The sequence below is a fragment of the Megalopta genalis genome, chromosome 1 (assembly GCF_051020955.1).
Source record: "Megalopta genalis isolate 19385.01 chromosome 1, iyMegGena1_principal, whole genome shotgun sequence".
NCBI classification, from domain to species: Eukaryota; Metazoa; Arthropoda; class Insecta; order Hymenoptera; family Halictidae; genus Megalopta; species Megalopta genalis.
The window spans coordinates 23,788,293-23,805,310 of NC_135013.1; the positions used below are offsets into that span (position 1 = coordinate 23,788,293).

General features: G+C 57.5%; 1 protein-coding gene across 1 annotated transcript; it reads left to right on the forward strand.

The window, feature by feature from the left end:
• Positions 1-2,426: 2,426 nt before the first annotated feature.
• On the forward strand, positions 2,427-16,012 carry scrt (scratch). Its single transcript, XM_076523523.1, has 3 exons — positions 2,427-4,831; positions 13,972-14,752; positions 15,356-16,012. The coding sequence occupies exons 1-3, from the start codon at positions 4,498-4,500 to the stop codon at positions 16,002-16,004; spliced, it is 1,764 nt and encodes a 587-aa protein (XP_076379638.1). The 5' UTR covers positions 2,427-4,497; the 3' UTR covers positions 16,005-16,012.
• Positions 16,013-17,018: the final 1,006 nt, after the last annotated feature.

Consider the following 17,018-nt stretch of genomic DNA (forward strand, 5'->3'; position numbering starts at 1 on the left):
GAGGGCCGCCGCTTAGAAAGTTTACACGCCTCTGGAAGAACGACAATGGCCCGCAAATGGGACACGCCGAGGCTGCCGAAGGAGCGAGAGGGAGAGAAAGAGAGAGAGTGTGTGTGTGTGTGTGTGTGAGAGAGAGAGAGAGAAGGGAGCTGCAACTGCAGGTTCGTGGAACCCGCGGCGAAACATCTGTTCCGCGAAACGGAGCTCCGAACCAATTTCGATATTGTCGGTTCCCGATCGGTACCCGGAAACTCCTTGGTTGCGGCAGAAATTGCGGTGATCGCTTGCGGTTCGAAACGCGCGTTACCCGCAACCGTTTCTGCTTGCGGTCCCCGCGACATGCTCGTTCCTGTCCTCGCCCTCGCCCTCGTCCTCCCTCGCCGATTAATTCGGCTTCGGCCCGCGACCTATCGATAGATTCCGCGAAAGCAGGTATTTCCAAAAACTGGATTTCTGTCCGGGATGGATCTTCCGTGGGCCCGGATTCGTCCGATATTCGTCCGCAGCGTGCCGCCGGCCGAACCTGGAGCACGGAAACGTATTTTTCGAACCCGCTTCCCCGTTTTATTTTAGCATCTGTCCCGAGTACCGAACAGGTGTTTCTCCGACCCTCGCTGCGCTTATTTTCGATCGATCGACGACTTCGATCGTCGTACATTTACGCGTTACGTTCGATCGCGTGCCGTCTCGTCGAAGTTTAATCGCTTCTGTCGCGCGTACGGTACGAGAAGCAGGCTTCGGCGCGAACGCGAACGCGTGTTCCGTTCGCCGATAAAAATCTTACGAAACCGTATCGCGACACCGATCGCGTCGCCGCGTTCGCGCGATCAAATATTTAAGGGCCGAAAAAAATGAATCGCGAATGCTGGGTCGACGATGCGCGCGCGTAGACTCCCGCTGCTCGTACAGCTGTCCGAACGCGACTCGCGTAGGAGAGGAAGTTCGCGTCGTCGCTTCGACGCGTATAATTTTGTAAACGGATAACGCGTCTTTCCGAGCGTTCGTCGAGGTTTACGCGGGGCACCGGGAGAAACGATTAATCGAGCAAAGCACGACCAGCTTCGTCGACCGCCCTGTAACAGCGTACATGCTTCGACTCGCGTGAGCCGCGCGGACCGTTCCGATATTTATCATTGATATGTAGATTAATGGAAATGAAACGATAAATCTGATTACGGTTTGTGCATTTAGATACCGTACGTAGACACCGCCATCGAGGAGGTACAGTTCGAAGCAAAAGCATCGCCGCGCGGCCGATCGGTCCGCGAGTCGCGACTCGAGTTCTCCTCGCGTTCGTCGGTTATTTTATCGCGAATCGACGCGATAAATTTTCGCTCCCCTCCGCGAGAAGAGCTCGCTCGATTCCATCGACGTCTTTGCCTGTCCCGGCGGCGACTCTCGACGAACCAGACGCGACGGAAGCTGCCGACCGTTTCCATTTTCCACGGACTACCCGGTATGTTTCTGGTCGGATGCTACAAATTGTCGTATACGGTGTACCGTGTATACGCGAGAGGCGCGCGTCCCGTAGCGGAGGGCCGCGTTCGCTATTAGAGAAAGCGGCGAGCGACGAGCGACGGTCCGGATTCGTCCGTTCCATTAGGAGTTTTCTCGTTGAGAGAGATGGAAAGAGACCGATACGATGGTTGGATAACGAGAGAAAGCGCGTATGCGTGTGAAACGAGAGAGAGAGAGAGAGAGAGAGAGAGAGAGAGAGAGAACGTTGAAAGGCACGGTTGGCGTGGGTCAGTGGACAGGACAGGGCAGGACGGGACAGGAAGGCCAGCGTGATATTCGATACGAGGGATCGCGTGCGCGGGGTGGCTGGTGCCACCCTAACGTGGCACGTGGGGCGCTACCAGGTGTTCCCTAGACGTCGCGCGTCGGGTCGATGCCGAGGCTCGGCGCACGCGCCGCTCGCCGCTCGACGAGCCGAATCGCGCCCCCCCGCGGCCCTCGCGGACCTTCGCGTCCCTCCGCCTAGCCGACATTCTCGTTTCTGGCTCCTCCACCCTCGACCTTCCCCCTTTTCGCAAAAGGGGAGATAGAGAGACAGAGACGGACGGCCGAGTACACCCTGTACAGCGAGCGCAACGGCGTTCGCAACGGCGTTCGCAACGGCGTTCGCCCCGACGAGCCGCGCGCGCGACTCTCCCCTATCGGCCTGCACCAACACCGACGTCGCCCAACCAACAAGTTCGCGTCGAGTCGCGTATCGGCGACACAGCGTCACCGCTATGCAGCCAATCTTCCATAGGAATTGGAATTACCATCGGCCCCCGGCTTCGCCCCTCCTCTCTCCTCCGCTCGTCTCGTCGCCACTCCTCTCTTCTCGGACGTTTACGTACTCGTTGCCGTTGCCGTTCCCGTTCCCGTTGCCGTTGCCGTTGCTATTGCCGTGGCCGGGGCCAGGAACGAGGCCGGTGCCCGTGGCACCCTAGCCAGCTGTTCTCCCTCTTCCGACCGCGACGTCTACTTTCGACGCGGCCTGTCCCGACGACGGAGCTACCGTATCGCCAACGTTTTGCTCCAACACGTGCCCGCGCTCGCGCCATCCTCCTCTCGTCCCAGGTTCAGCAGCCTGGAACGTCGCTAGATTTCCCGGATTTACGATCCGCGCGTAAATCAGCGAAAGAAAGGGAGAGAGATATATTCCTCGAGAACGCTTTACTCGGGAATCGCTGGTTCCCTCGGACCGGAGGAGTCTCGATCCGCGTCCGCGTTCGTTTCCGCCGGCACACACCCCCGCAGTGGCGTCGACGGGCGTCGACGGGCGTCGCTCGGGGGCCGGAGAAATTTTCGGCGTGGAATCGATACGCGGATGGATCGGCAGGGGTTAAAGGTACCGGGTGTCGCTGCCAGGAGCCAACAACGGCGTGCTCGTTGCGCAACAATGGGACGACGGCCGTTGGTACACGCCGGTTGATCCGGAGCCAACGGGCAGCTACGCCAATGGCCGCGCGTGCACACAGCGGCATCTCGAAACCGTGTGCCCGCGCGCGCGACCGAGCGAACGCATCGAATCAAAAGGCCTGCAGGAATCGAGAACTACCATCGGCAGCCTCGAGGGGTTGCGCCGCAGCCATCCCTTGCTCCTCCAGCATAAACCATCGGCGGCGGCGGCGGCGGCGGCGGCGGTAGAGGCAGAGGCGGAGGCAGCGACGATGACGGCAACAGCAGCGCCACCCCAGAATGCTGACTCAAGGGGAGCCGCAGCGGCGGGACGACGGGGGTTCCCGGCTCTGCGGCGGTTGGACTGAAACGGGGCGAGGTTCGACGAGGGCCGACGAGAATCGCCGTGGAGGGAAGAGGACCGGAGAGAGCGCGCCCGGTCGGAGTAGGGGTCGAGCAGCGGACCGGCAGCGCCACCGACCAAACAGTCGCACCCCGACGTCGTGATCGTATTCGAGGGCACCCCCTGTCACTGGCGAGAGCCGCGACAGGGAGCGACCAGAGTATCCGGACAGACGGACGGACGGACGGACGGACAGCAGGAAAGACGGACGGTCAGTCAGTCAGTCGGTCGGTCCACTTGGTGCAGCTCGTGGACTAATCGGTGATCGGAGAGGGGAGGCAATAGGCTCGAAACTCGAAACTCGAAATAACCCACCTGCAAGAGGGAGAACGGAATCGAAGCGAGATATATATACATATACATATACATATATATATATATATACATATATATATATATAGAGAGAGAGAGAGAGAGAGAGAAAGAGAGAGAGAGAGAAAAGCTAAAGACGGAAGCGGAAGGCGGAAGGCGAGAGACGCAAGAGGGAAAATCGGCGATAGACAGCAAGTAGAAAAAGCGTAAAACTAGTTCCGTAGCGGTAGAAGATTTCGCTCGAAGCGAATAGGGTAGAGAAAGCAACTGGGGTGGTTCCGGCGGAGGAGGGTGGTCGGTCGACGCGGTCGGAGGCTGGCATGGTGGCGGTGCATCCTACGAAGGAGCTGCCCTCGCCGTGCCGATGACGAGGCTGCAGATCGCGACCGATCGTGAGAAAGGCAGGTCGACGCGGAAGCCGTGCAGCAGCCGGCGGGCATCGTCCGCTTCGGTCCGCGAGGTAACCAGGAGGAGGTGGTTGGCGACAGGCGCGGGGCTGGGCAGCGACGACGGACGGCGGCGACGGAGACGGCGGCGTCGCTGCACCGGTGGCGGCCGGCTAGGCGGCCTCGTCGCGATCCTCGACGTCACCGGGATCGACGTCGCGGCTAATCGGTACGGTGGTGCGTTCGTTGGTGCGGTTCGTGAGGGTGTTGCTAGCAGTGCTGTGGTAGCCGAGGAGGAGCGGGACGAGGATAGCTTCTCGTCGTCGTCGTCGTCGTCGTCGTCGTCGTCGTCGTCGAGAGGATCGTCGGTCGATCGTCGCCCCCCGGTGATCGATCGGACCTCGACGGAATCGCCGGACGTCGACAACCAGCGTCATCGTCAGCAGCAGCAGCAGCAGCAGCAGCAGCAGCTGCGGGGAGAAGAAGTCGCGGTCGTCGGTCAGCATGCCGCGCTGCCTCATGGCCAAAAAATGGAAGGCCTACCCGTGGCCGGACCGCGTCGACGACACCCAGGACGAGGAGACCGATCCGTCCGGCCTGAGCATGCAGGAGCACGCGACCAACGGCGTGGTGGTGCACGAGATGCAGGGGTCGGGCAGCCTCGAGAAGAGGCAGCACAGGCATGAGCCGGAGGACGAGGAGATCGACGTGGTCGGCGACACCGACAGCAGGCAGGTCGATCATCAGCAGACCTGTTGGGGCCCGCACAGCCCGACCGCCGGGGCCACTGCGCCCAGTCCGCCGCCCCTCAACGCCTCCGGAGCGCTGTACTACCACGGTGAGTAGCGTGCCCGTCGACGACGACGGTAACGGTAACGGTAACGGTAACTGTAACGATAACGGTTACGGTTACGGTAGCGACAACGGTGGCTCTCTCTCTCGACCAACACCCTGCGCGCGTACGGTCCTCGTCGTATTCCCCACGTGGACCCGAGCATCGGCTGCCACCGAAAACCTGTAGAATATCCGAGATCGCGGTCGTCGAAACGATCGACGCTGGCATCCCCCGAACTAGACGTCGATAGACACCGGTCCTAGGCGCCACGCCCTGACGGTTCTCGCGCGGCTATTCGGAAAAAAGAGTCGAGCCAGCGGCCGCCAGCAGCAGCCAGCAGCAGCAGCCAGCAGCCAGCAGCCAGCAGGCCGCAGCCAGCAGTCGGGGAGAGAGTCTGGCCATGCGTCGAGCCACGGGGCTGACACACCCGCCGATTGGCCGATCGGCTGTGCTATAGAGAAATTGCGGTAGTCGGCGCGATAACGCGGCAGCCAGCCGCCCCATGGGGACGCTCGCCGGATAACGTCTCCTTTCGGGCCGGGTTAATGATTTTCCTCGTTCCGGCCATGCGAATTCCGGCCATGCGTGGCGCACACGCACGGGGCGAACGCGTCGACCACGAAGAGCCGCGCGCGACACACCCGTCGCAGACCCGATCGTTGATTTTATTGCGGATCTTTGGGCGGATCGAAGCGAAAGGGGAGGATATCTCTCTCTCTTTCCCGCTCCGCGCGTCTCTTTTCCACGTTCCATTTGGGTCACCCCGCTCGCGCGCACGGAGCGGCCAGCCAGCCGGTCGGCCAGCCTTTTACCCAGCAATTTCTCTTCTCGCGAACCGGAACGCGGAAATTCGGACACCGAACGGCCCCGAGGCTCGCCGGCGTCGCTAAGCGTCGCGAAAACGCAGTTTTTGTTCGGCGCGTCGGGCACACGCGGCGACCATCGGAGGCTGTTGCACGCGGCCGCTCGAGCCGTCGCGTCGCGGCCGATTAGCGCGGGAGGGGCTCCTCCGCGGAGCTGTTGGACGCTTCGAGGCTTCGAGGCTTCGCGGCTTCGAGGCTTCGAGGCTCGAGAGCGATTTTAGGGGCTTCCGGATCGGTTGGTGGCCGAGCTCTCCCCAGGGACAGGCAGGCTTTCGCGTGGTCGGGGCTCGGCGCTCGACGCTCGGCGGCGACCGGTATCGATGCGCCAAGATGCCCGCCGCCGCGTTTGGAAACAGATTTCTCTGGCATTTGGGTCAAGTTCCTCTGGAGTGCTGCCGCGCACCGGCGACTGCTTTCAGCAGCGATGCCAAAAAGCGCCGAGATTTTCGGCGACGCTTTTAGTCGCAGCCGTAGAGCCGGTAGAGCTTACCGGAGCCAGTTTATTTTGCGCTCAACGAGCGGAATTTTCGCTTCGTCGCGAACAATGGCGAGAGCTCGAATCGAGCCCCGAGAGCAAGCTTCGCGGCGATCTTTGCGCTTTATTTTGCCGGGAGTATAGATTTTCCGACAAATTTCTTTGATTTTCGTAGAATCTTTCGAGGAAAACGAGTCGCTCGACGGGCGAGAATCTTCCGCTTCTCCGCGGCACGGAAACTCGAACGAGCAAACTCCCGAGTAAAACGGAATTGATCGCGTCGCGAGGTGTGCGAAGTAAAAACGTTCGAACGTCTTTCGTCCGACCGTTCCAACCGTTTCTTCTATGAAAATGCCCGACAACGATCCGGTAACGACGAGCTCGCGCGATCGTCGAAGAAACGACTGAACGAGAACGAGATTCGAAAAATGCGACAGGTAACGTCCCGCGGTTCGCACTCGATCGTCGCTACCTGCGAGTATTTACGTGTTGAATACGCTCCACAAGTTGATTTACGTCCCCGTACATCGTACACTGTACTTATACGTATACACGTATACGTCGCGCGGCTCGACCTCGACCGACGCGGCGCTATCGGTTCGAGCATGATTTAAGAAACCGCGCGGGCTTGTAAATTGATAAGAGGACGTTCTAAAAAGATCGTTATCTCCGGCAATTTATCGCGTCGATTCGTTGGTTTCGCGAACGCCGCGCAGCCTCGGGCCTCGAGCCTCGGCCAACGTAATCGCCATCCGCTTTCGTCGATAGAAGGCTCCGCGTACGAACTACGAACTACGAACTACGAACTACGAACTACGAACTGCGAACTACGAACTATGAACTACGAACACGCGCAGCTGATAATTATAGGAGAACGTTACGTAACCGGGCGCACGTGAACCAAACGCGTAAGCGAGCGAATTACTGCGAAAACCGCGCGAATCCAGCTGTTAATTGAATTTCGTTATCGATTGTAACGCCCGACCGTGCCGGGTCTTTAACATGGCGCGAACTGTTATGTAACACGTGCGCCTCTGCGACAGCGTGGTCGACGTTGGGCGACGCCAGGCGACGCCAGGCGACGCGCGGCGACGCGAAGCGCGGATCGAACTTATGAAAATTACAGCAACTTGTTCGCCCGACCGTGTTTAGCCGCCCGTTCGCGCGCGCGTTCCGCGAATCGCCTCGCCGACGACGAGATTCTACGCCCTTTCGCGAAATTACGCGGCACTCGAACCATCGTCTTTCTCGTTTCTCTTACTTTTTCTTCAAACTTTTAACCCCGTCGCGGTTTCTACGTTCCGTCGAACCTCGCTCCGCTATTCCGTTCCGGTTTCTTTAATTTTTCTCGCGTCGGAGTTCGCGAGTTCGGTGGAACGTTCGTCGCGTCCGAATTTATCGTAAATTTGGCCAATTTATCCGATGGTCGCAGTTTCTTTTCAAATATTTATCGCGTTCGATAAACGTTTATCGCGATCGATGCTTTTACAGCCGTGCCCGAATTAAAAGGAACGACTGCGTTTCAAAGTTCGCGAGGTTTCGGTCGTTCGTAAAAGCGTTTCGTTCGTGTCCTTTTTATTTTGCTCGTTATCGACGTCGAGCCACCGGCGTAGGAGTCGTCGCGAGGCGATCAGAATTCAGGTCGAAAATATGTAACGACGGGGCGGCATCGATTAAACGGCTTCCTTTTGCCGTAATTCCATCGTGAATAACGAATTGCATTTTCCTCGTGTAGCGGTCACGTAACCCTTCATCGTTCGGTCGGGTTCCGCGCGACTCGATCGTTTTCGAATATTTTTCGCGCCGAACGATTCGATTCGAAACCGTGGTCCACGATATCCACGATCGGACTTGGAATTTCAATGAGAATGCAATTTTGATTTTTCCCGTAAGGTTAGATTATCTTTTTACGCGGTCCATCGACGCGTTGCTTTCTCGCGATCGGCCAAAAGACGAAGACGAACTCGAAGGCGACGGCGAACAAGAGGAAGAAGAAGAAGGTTCGCCGGCGTGTCGCGCGGCGTCGCGTTACCACGGTCGGCGGTGCAGCATCTGCATATTCTGCATATTCCGCACATGTTATTGCACCGGTGCGACGCAGCCTCGTCGGCGCGGCGCGGTGCGGCGCGGTGCGGCGCGTCGGCTTGGCTCCGTTTAAGAGATATCGGCGGAGGAGGGCTCGCCGAGGGAGCGGCGACGGATCGGGTTCGATCGCGGTCGGAACCGATCGACGAATAACAATGGCAAAGGACCTTACATCGGCCTTTCAAAGGCTAGAATCAACAGACTCGTGGGAGCGTGCGGAGCGTTCATTCGACATTATTGATTCTCACCCTCTCCCCTGCTGCCTCTCTTTGTCTACCCCCTCTCCGGACCACCCTCGCCCATCCTCTCTCTCTCTCTCTGCTCCCGTTCCTCCGGTCCCTCCGGTCCCTCTCGCGTTGATGAAATGCACTTCCAGACACGGCCACTCTCCTTTCCCTCTATGTGTCGACGTCGACTCCCTTTTATTTCAGCCAATAATAGATGCGCGCCGGCTGATCGATCGCCGGAACAGTTTTCTGATTTATTGCCGTCACGCGTCCCACGAGCCTCGAATCCTACGACCGGCGAACATACGTACGCGTAGGTGTAAGCGTAGGCGTAGGTGTATGCCGCGATTCGTCGGATCCGGAACGCCTTCGGCCGAGACGAGGGAACGTCCATCTTCGGGATCCCAGGGTCCTCCTCGGAACAGGTGCGATCGGCGATCGACGACTGCTCGCCTCCCTAGATCCTGGAGATTCTCCAGGCGCCGGAGACTCTCGCGGATCTTCGGTCTATCGTTTCCATCTTCGATCAACGAAATCTCCGAACGGCCGTTGGTTCGTCCGATCGACGCGATTCGACGTTTGCTTCGCGGAAAGATTCGCGACGTATTCGTTCGAGTTGCAGCGAGCGAGCCGAGTCCTTTTCGGGAAAGCTCGTCTTCGACGAGTGCGAGGCGTTCGGGCTTCGATTCGAGAAAGGTTTCGTCGTCCCGTCGGAATTCCATCGAAACGCCCGTTCCGGACACGGGCAACAAGTCGGTCCGGCGCGGTCCGAAACGTCGAAATCACCGAAACGACCCATACATAATTCATAACGGTGATCGGCGACAAACCTCGAACAAAAGCAGCAACAGTATTACGCGATTAACCGGCTTCGTTCCATATTCATGGGAGCATTACCTACGATTCCGGCGTCCGAGCGACAAGCAACAGCGTTCCGACTATCTCCGAGGACGAGGACGAGGACGAGGACGCAAGCGCCGACCGGCGCCAACCACCGCCGATCAGCGACGACCAGCGACGACCAGCGACGACCAGCGACGACCAGCGTCGACGAGCGTCCGCTGAAACCGGCACGGCGATCGTCGACGAACGACTCGCGATCGATCGCGCGACGACCGCCGGTCTCCTCGTTTTCTCGCTTCGGTTCTCGGTCTCGAAGCTCGCGAGTCCGAACAGGCTAATACGTTTCGTTTCAACGAAAATCGATCGGCCGATCGATCTTGGTTCGGTTACTTCGATTACCGAAGTAAACCGAATCAAAGCCGATTTTCTCTCTCGAACGATCGAACGAAAAGCACTCGATAGGAAAACATCGGCAACGAAGAACGTTCGACGGAGGTTGTTAACTGCGCGCGTATCCGTAACGCGAAGGGCTTCTCGCCTCGTTTCGATCCGCTGGAACAACCCGCGCGTAATTAAAAGCCACGGTCTCGTTGCACCGGCCGGTAAACAACGTTCTCGTTTGATCCGTGCAAATCGAAAGAAGCTCTCGACACCCGACGCGCGGCATTTTCGGCGGCGCGTCGCGCCGATGCCGTCGATGGGAATTTCGCGAATTCGTGCCTGTGGGTCGAGCGGCGGTGCGTTCGTTCCAAGTGTCGGAATATTTATCAAATTTCCTCCGCATTCGCGCGAAACGTTCGAAAACCTTGCCCGTCGTTCCCCGCGTTCCGCATTCGCCGCGTCGACGTCGATACGCTCGGATACGGATACAGATACACGGATACGCGGGACGGATGCGCGGACCGCGGAAGCGCCGATTTTTGTACGTCGAACGATCGGTTCGTTAACGCCGTTGTTCGTATCGAACTTCCGCGCGTTAATTTTTGCAACGATCCGCGAATAGAACGTTCGCCTACCGGTGTCCGACTCGTTGTACGTATGCGAGCGAAGATTTTTTTAGCGTGTCGTAGCTGCGAATGAAACAAAAATTCGCAACAAAAATTCCGGTTGGCGGAACTTGATTTACCGGAGGGGTCGACCGTAATATCGATGCGGGAAACAATGGCCGGTCGAGTGGCAGCGCGACGATCTTTAATTATACCGGAGCATTTTCTCGAGTGGAACGGAACGTTCCAGCGCGACGAAAATTAAAGGGCGCCAATAACGCAACGTTTCTTCCCCTCGCGCGCTGTCAGCTGGTTGCTGCTGTTCGCCCCCCCCCCCTCTCTCTCTCTCTCTCTCTCTCTCTCTCTCTCTGTCGACAGTCTTGCCATGAATATTTGAATTCGTGAATCAGACGGAACCGGTGCGCCGTTTTCATTTCCTGGTGCCGACACACGCCAGCTGCTTCCACCATGTGCCGCTGTTAACGAGAAAACGACGGGGTCGAAAAACCGAGAGGGTAAAAAGGCTTCTGTATAATATAGCGTGGGGTAACTGTTGCGCAGCCCGTTCTCCGTTCGCAACGAACGCGTCCCAGGCGTCCTCGCGATCGCTCGATCGGCTTCTCGTCGCGACTTTTCCACCGTGCTTCGTCTTCGCGGCCGTTCGATGCTCGAACAAATTGAATTTTTCATTTCCTGGGGACGCGGCGAAGCGGGCCAACGTGGACCGATGGAAAAGACTCCGAGGAATATTCCGATCGCGTTATCGACCGCTGCTCGCGGTCTCTTCTACGAGACGAAGTCGATCGATGTGAAACGGTCGAATCTATTTTCCGAGAAGAGCAGGAATCTTGGAAAACAGTTTTGGTCGAATTTCGAAAGAAAAGAACGTTTCTAGAATGAAATGCGAAGCGGACATATTTTTGGAATATAGAGTACCGTGTACGTGACATAAAAAAAAGAAATAGTACGAGTAGAAAAATAGACGAGTATTTTGGCCAACGAAAGAAGTTTCTTTCTCGTTTCGGTTTTTACCGAATCGATTGCGAACGCGAAGATGCAACAATTCGCGCAACGATCCGCCTCTGACGCGCGTCTCCGAGCCACGGTCTCGATGTTTTGTACGTTGAATCCATTCTTTCGTGGATGTAGGGAACACGAACGGCGAGGGAAATTACATTCGTGGTTATTCCTTTAGAAGTCTTTGTTTCGACTCCGACGGAAGACGGCTTTCTTTTGTTTCGCCTTGTTCGGCCTCGTCCGGCCTCGCCTCGCCGCACCTAGCGTTGCTTCGCGCCCGGCTATCTTTTGAACCACAAAACTGAACGCCTTAAGAACCCAATACGCGTTCGTTTCGAAACGAAAAAATCTATTGAAAAATATGTTGAGTCTATCGGTGATATAACCGTTGTTTTCGAGCGACGTTCGACATTCGGAGTTCCCGAATATCCCCGAGAAGGAATCGGAGACGTTCGAGGGCCACAGAGAGCCCCCAAAGAAATAGGGAAGCCCTTCGAATTGCGTGGAAGGTCACCGGAGGGTCTTTGGGAACCGACAGAGGTCTTCCACCGATCGTTAACAGCTTCGATCTGCGCTGGGAAACACCTAAAGTGGCCGGTTCGGCTGCCGACGCGAACGCGCGAACGAAGGCGCGACGAAGACGCGAAGTCGGCGAGACCGAGGCCCGTGGCCCGCGAGGCGGGTCGGCCAGTTCGCAGGAATTCGCGAAGGAATCCGTCGGGAGCGAGCAATTTTTCGGACGCGCGCGTCGATTCGCCGATATCCGAACGTTGCCCGAACAAATGAGAAAGTGGGAGAGACGGGGAACAATTACCGGGCCGGTAGTTGCGAAAGCAATTTCCCGAAACAGTTGGGGAACTCTGCCCGAAGCGGACACTCGGCCCGCGGTACTAATTAATTGTTCCCGTTGCCGTTGTCGTTGCCGTTCCCGTTCAACAGAAGCGAATCGGCCCGGTCCTGGCTCGACCTTCGAACTTTCCTCGAACCGTCGACCGGAGGGACCGGTCGAACGGTCGGCCGATCGGGTCTGGCGGCCCAACGTCGGCGAAGGGACTTTGCTCGGTATCGAGTATTTTCGATTCCGTCGGTTTCCTCTCGCGTGACGCGCCTCGCCGCGCTTAAATTGTTTAACCGGCCGAGCCAGTTGCCGTTTTTATTGCTCTCGACCACGCGACACGGTCAGCCTTCGATGCCTCGTTGCCTTCCAACTGGCAACTCCCAACTCCCAACGCCCAACTCCCAACTCCCAACTCCCAACTCCCAACTCCCAACTCCCAACTCCCAACCGCCAACTTCCAACCGGATGCGATCGATACCGTCCGCTGCGACAATCTAACGCGACGGTTCGCATTGTTGCGAACCCCGAGCCTCGAATACGTATACGTATATGTATACGCGTAGATGTACGAATACGAATACGAATAGGAATACGAGAAAGGAGAAATTACCCGGCCGAGCAATTTCCTTCTCGCTCCCTCGCAGCAGCCAGCATCCCCCGTCCCGCAATTTCTGGCTTCCGTCGTCCCCGTCGTCCCCGTCGTCCCCGTCGTCCCCGTCGTCCCCGTCGTCCCCGTCGTCCGACCGTCGGCTGTGCTTCGCGAATCTCGAGTCTCGAGTCGCGAGCGCGACAATCCCGACGACCGGAGAGCGCCGAGCCTCGGCGAAACACCGAAGCCGGAAGTCCTTGTTGCTTTTGTGCACGAGGACGGCGAAGGAACTCCGATCGATACACTCGTTAGAAACCGGTCGAGAATCCTCCATTGTTCGACCCGACAGGACCACTCGCGATGCGGATCAGCAGATTTTCCGCGTTTCGGGTGGTAACGAGGGGAGGAAATTGAACCACGGCGAGTTCGTCGCCGTCGAAAATGACCGAACCGCTAAAAATTTGGCACGCGACCGGCCGATAATCCGATCTTCGATCCCTCGATTGCCAGAATCGTTAATTCGCGTTACCCATTAACAGCCTCCGATCGGCTTCGAATTTCCCGTCGAACCATCCCCAACGCGCGCATCCGACCGATTAATATTCGGATCTAATTTTAGGCTCGACAGAGGCCGAACCGTTTCGTCGAACGAACCGAGTCAACGAGCGCCGTTATAACGTTACAATAATTTCGGAGAATGGCTTGAACTTTCAACGGTTTCCATTTTTTATCGTTCGTCGAACAGCCGCCTCCGACCTCGACGATCCAACTCGGACGCGACTTTTCAACCTGTCGGATCGTCGATCCGTGGATCCTCGAACTCTCCTCGGGACAGTGCATTCCGGCAATCGCTTACAAACGTTCGCCGCGCTTCCATCTTTCCCTCGTTCGGCGTACGAGCGAAATGAAAAACGAGGGTGCGAGGCGGAACGTGGCTTTTTATTTTATCGTAGCCGTCGTAACGGTCGTATCGGATCTATAACACCGTCCGTCGAGCGAAACTGTAGGAGTACGCGCGGTATCTCTACGTATACGTGGTCGGAGGTCTCGGCCGATCGATTGCCTCGGTAATTGCGCGAACCTCCCGCATGCATTCTCGGCTCGGTCTCGCGCAACTTTCGAGGTTCTACCGCACCAATCCGTATCGGGTCGCGCATTTCTTCGTTACAGCGTCAAACCGGTTCTCCCGACTAACGATCGTCTTCGTGTTCCCGTTGCAGGTTACACGCACGAGGCCTGGATCAACCATGAAGAGCCGCCAAAGTACGCGACTCTGCGCTCGGCGGCGGAGTTGGCCCGACCGGTGGTTCCGTCGCCTCCACCGCCGCCGCCACCGCCGCCGCAGCAGCAGCAGCAGCAGCCGCAGCCGGCAGCTCCCCAAGATCTGGCCGCGGTGGTAACCGGCTCCAGCTTGCACCAGGCCCATCCAACCGCGACAGCGTCGTCGTCGCCGTCGTCCACCTCGCTCGGCCTGCCGCCCCGCAAGAGTCTCGCGATGTGCTTCACCAGCACCGGCACGGCCCTGTCGCTGCCGCCGAAGAAGAAGGACATCTACCGGCCGTACAGCCTGCAGCCGACCTCGGAGATCCGGACTTCGGCCGAGGAGGATCTGTCGGCGGCGCAGGCCATTCTAGATCTGAGCGCGTCCCCGGCGGCGCCCACGCACTCCGTCTTCATCCACACGCTGTCGCCTCCGCCGCCGGCGCCGGCGCCGCCTCCGCCGCCGCCGCCTCCGCCACCGCCGCTGCCGGCAGCGGTCCCGCAGCCCGGCGCGGTGGCGGTGGCGGTGGCGGTGGCGGTAACGGCGGCGGGCCAGCTGCAGCCGACGCAACTGCAAACGGCGCCGGCGGCCCAGCCCATCCCGGTCTCCGTGCTGGTACCGGTGCCCGGCTCGCAGCCCACCGGCCAGCCGAGGCAGCAGGAGCAGCAGACGCCGCAGCCTCGGTCTCCCGCGACCGCGGAGGTCAACGCGAACCTCAACGGCAGCACCGGTAGGGACGGGTGAGTAGCCGCGAGCTCGACGATCGCGGCTCGCAACTTCTGCAGCGCGAGAATACCACCGATCCCTGTTTGCTCACCGATCGCGCGGGCAATCTCGAGACACAGTGGTCGCTCTTGGGAACCGAAGTCGGGGGCGCCAATCTTTCGGACTCGACCGAAATCTTTCGATAGAATATAATGGCGGTCGTATCGACGCTCGGGGTCACGGATATAGGCCTGATCGGCTAGCAGCGACCCGTTCTTACAGGAAACGCGTCGCAGTCGACGCGGGTTGCTTTTCTCGCTTTGGAATTACTCGCGCGCCGGGTGTCTCAAAATCGACCACTGTGCGCTACACGGAAAGCCCGTTTACCCCCGAACCAATGTTCGATGTGACGCTATCGTTGCTTCGATGTACAATCTTGCTTGCTGGATGTTGTTTCGAGACCGTCGATCGCGTTTCTATGGTATCTGGCTATGGTGGATGTTGTTGCGTTGATCTGTCGCATGATCGGCCTATCGCTAGTTAATTTCCCGAAACCTCGTCCTCGGACCACGAATCTCCGAACTTTCCGGAGCCCGGAAAACGATCAATCCCGTCTTACCGATCTTCTTAACCGGCAGCGGCGGCAACGGCGGCAACGGCAGCAAGACGGTCGCGTACACGTACGAGGCGTTCTTCGTGTCCGACGGCCGGTCGAAACGTCGCAGCACGAGCACGAACGGCGCCGCCGTCCCGGACAAGGAAGCTGCGCAACCCGACAGGCCCAAGTTCACGTGCACGGAGTGCGGCAAACAGTACGCGACCTCGTCGAACCTGTCCCGGCACAAGCAGACTCACCGCAGCTTGGACTCCCAATCGGCGAAGAAGTGCATCCACTGCGGCAAGGCGTACGTCAGCATGCCCGCCCTCGCGATGCACGTGCTGACCCACAAGCTGGCCCACAGCTGCGGCGTCTGCGGCAAGATGTTCTCCAGGCCGTGGCTGCTGCAAGGTCATCTGCGCAGTCACACGGGCGAGAAGCCGTACGGGTGCGCCCACTGCGGCAAGGCGTTCGCGGACAGGTCGAATCTGCGGGCCCACATGCAGACCCACTCCGCGGACAAGAACTACGAGTGCTCGCGCTGTCACAAGACCTTCGCGCTCAAGTCCTACCTGAACAAGCATCTGGAGTCCGCCTGCCTTCGCGACGACGAGATCCCCGGCCAACAGCAGCAGCAGCAACAACAAAGTGCGACGCAACATCAACAGAACACGAACTGCGACTTGTAGCAGCGCTACGCAGCGCCGCCGAATGTCGTCGGGCGTCCCGACGACGCCAGCGCCGCGGTGTTCGTTTCGGAAAGCTAGCGCTCGCATCTGGCGACGCCCGGATAAAGTTTTAAGCTGTCGGGGGAATTCGGGAACGATCCGGATATACGAAAAGGTTTGCCCGTAGGTTTTAAGTAGAAAAGTGCCAGTAGAGAATGATATGACGCGTAGCAAAACAAAAATGAAAACAAAAGAAAACGGTAATACATGATCGCGGAAGAGGATCGATGATGATGACGATGATGATGATGATGATGATGATGATGATGATGATGATGATGATGATGATGATGATGATGATGATGATGATGATAATGACGATGATGATGATGGTAATGATGATGATGATGATGATGATGATGATGGTGGTGATGGTGATGATGATGATGATGGTGGTGGTGGTGATGATGATGATGATGATAATGATAATGATGATAATTATGATGATGATAACGACGACGACGATGATGATGATGATGATGACGATGATGTTGATAATGATGATGATAATGATGCTGCTGATGATGATGATGATGATGATTTTGATGATGCGGAATAACGCAACGACGGTGATTATGATCGATGAGAGTAGAGAAGAGGTGGTGGTATCGGTTTCTTAAATAATGTCTAACATTAACAAAAACGTCCAGTAATGTTTAAGTCTTAAATCGAAGCAAACGAAAAGAAAACGAGAAAAAAGTAAACGGGAGTCGAACGATAGAAAATAGAGACGAGGATGATTCGAACGATATAACGGTTTCTCGAAGAAAAGAGTGAGAAACGAGAAAACGAAATGGGAGAGAGACGCGTCGAACGGTGACGTCCACACTGCAGTCTAGTCACTCTAGTCGATTATACCTATTACATTATGATATTATATTATTATATTATATATTATATTATTATTATATATATATAGTATATATATATTTACTAGCGCGTACGGTTCTAGTCGCGAGCTCGTTACGGAGACAC

Excerpts from the sequence above, each read along its gene's own strand:
- scrt (XM_076523523.1), top strand. The coding sequence starts at position 4,498 with ATGCCGCGCTGCCTCATGGCCAAAAAATGGAAGGCCTACCCGTGGCCG. Across the intron at positions 4,832-13,971 it reads CGGAGCGCTGTACTACCACG|GTTACACGCACGAGGCCTGG; the intron begins GTGAGTAGCGTG and ends TTCCCGTTGCAG. Across the intron at positions 14,753-15,355 it reads GGCAGCACCGGTAGGGACGG|CGGCGGCAACGGCGGCAACG; the intron begins GTGAGTAGCCGC and ends CTTAACCGGCAG.